This window comes from Morone saxatilis, unplaced genomic scaffold (genome assembly GCF_004916995.1).
Source record: "Morone saxatilis isolate NCDOM2014 unplaced genomic scaffold, NCSU_SB_2.0 Contig22, whole genome shotgun sequence".
Taxonomy (NCBI): Eukaryota; Metazoa; Chordata; class Actinopteri; family Moronidae; genus Morone; species Morone saxatilis.
The window spans coordinates 26,216,576-26,218,534 of NW_023339785.1; the positions used below are offsets into that span (position 1 = coordinate 26,216,576).

The 1,959-nt window shown below is 40.5% G+C and overlaps 1 protein-coding gene across 1 annotated transcript in view; it reads left to right on the forward strand.

Moving 5' to 3' along the window:
• The window catches only part of LOC118333686 (transcription factor COE3-like), a gene marked incomplete at its 3' end in the record, with an annotated part of 22,179 nt that extends 20,983 nt beyond the window's left edge, over positions 1-1,196 (forward strand). Inside the window, 1 exon segment of the mRNA XM_035669434.1 lies at positions 1,133-1,196. Within this exon segment, the coding sequence (XP_035525327.1) occupies positions 1,133-1,196 (64 nt within the window).
• Positions 1,197-1,959: the final 763 nt, after the last annotated feature.

Genomic DNA, 1,959 nt, shown 5'->3' on the forward strand with positions numbered 1-1,959 from the left:
ACAGACAGACAGGAGAGAGAGGAGGTCCTGGCTCACATTATCCCTTGGTTGTGGGGGTCAAAGGTCAAAGGTCAGCCAGCAGTTATCATGATCCAGCTGCTTCTAATTCAAACTGAACAATAAGTAAATATAAACTGTAGTAATGACGCTGAAAACTTTTCTCTTTTGCTTAAAATAATCAGACTTTATATGGAAGCTTATTCCTGCCAACAAAAGAGCAAAAAAAACAGATTGTTCTGATTTAAAAAGTCATTTTTATTATTTATTATCCTTTCATCCATTTTCTTTCTTTTGTGGCAATTTTTACTCAGTCAGAAATAATCCTGACCTTTTAGCTTATTACTAACAGGCAAAAAAATGTAATGTAAGTTTAAAGTTTGAGATATGATGTCGACATTACAACATAGAAAGACAGAAAGGTGATTTCTGAACTCTCTTTTCTTATTGAGACATTTTATATTAAACTTTGAGTCTGAAAAATATTGCATAAAAATTTTAAATGTAACTTTTCATCTTCAAATGTCAAGTGTGTCAAAGTGCTTTATAAAGAGTTGAAAAATAGGGGAGCCCGGTTAGCTCAGTGAATCCGACCTGCGGCCCTTTGCTGCGTGTCATCCCCTCTCTCTGTACCCCCCTTTCCTGTCTATCTACAGCTGTCACTATCTAATAAAGCCAATAAAAGGCCCAAAAAAATGACTTAAAAAAAAAACAACTGGAAAAACAACTCCACAGACGAGATCCAAGAGCATATAAATTGATTAATAGCACAGAATAACAAAAAAATATGATTATTACAAACAGCATTAAGCAGACAATAAAATAAAAAATACAAACCAGTGTGTGATCAGATGTGTTTCCAACACTTACAGCACAGTGTCTGATTATAGGCAGAGTGTACAGTATTTGCATTATTTGCAGAGTTTACAGCGTTTACAGCGTTTACAGTGTTTACAGAGTTTACAGTGCTACTACAGTGCAGTACATGAACACAGGAGCAGGTCTGACTGTGAGCACTGAAGCCGCCCGCTGTGTGCAGCCTCGCCGGCGACTGCTCGACGACTGTAAACGTTTGATCTCACCTTCATGGCGGTAACTCGGCGTGTAACGTGTGATCTGTGTGTTTGTGTGACAGGAGTACAATGGAGAGAAGACCAACAACGGGATCCACTACAGGCTACAGCTCCTCTACAGCAACGGTGAGAAAACCACACACAGAACAGCAGAGACACAGATCTGGAGTCTGTACATAATGAGGCGGTTTTGGAAGGAGCTAAGAAACGATGTGGTCCTGCTGGAGTCAGATTAGAAAATAAAAATACTGAAGGCAAAGATTTTGTTTTCTTATTGAACTTATCTGCAAAATGTGCTCCTGACAACTGATGCAGATTAACATGTTTATGGTTACGTTCACACATGTTTCTACAGGAGCCCAGAACGGACAAACTAGCCTATAGCGTTTCGCAGCCACTGTAGTTTCTCCCATATGCTTGTAAAGTGAGGGGGAAGCGAGGGAGCTGTAATCTGTAACCACACAAAGTTACTCAAGTTACTTTAAACTATGTGTTTAGTTTTGGTTTTAATAGGACACCAGCAGTGGTCTCCTGGGTTCAGGTCCTGTTTGTTTGAGCCACCAGTTATTACAGAGTTGGGTTTAACTCATGTGAGTGAGTTGTGTTAACTTACCTCTTTATGAAGACATGCTGTTAGGGTTTACGGTGTGGTGTGGGGAGGAGATGTTGTGCTGTAAAAACGCACAAAAGCAAACAAAAGCCACATATAAAGGCGCTGTAGAGTGAGGAGGCTCAAACAGAACTGGCTGCTGCTCTGGATTTATTCATGGAGCTCACCGGGACCAGGTGTGTCCCAGACCACTGATTAAACCTCCTAATGAGGTCTGCAGCCCTGGAGAGAGAAAGCAGCTACAGCACAGAGTCCAATATTTACGTCTTTAGGACCTGA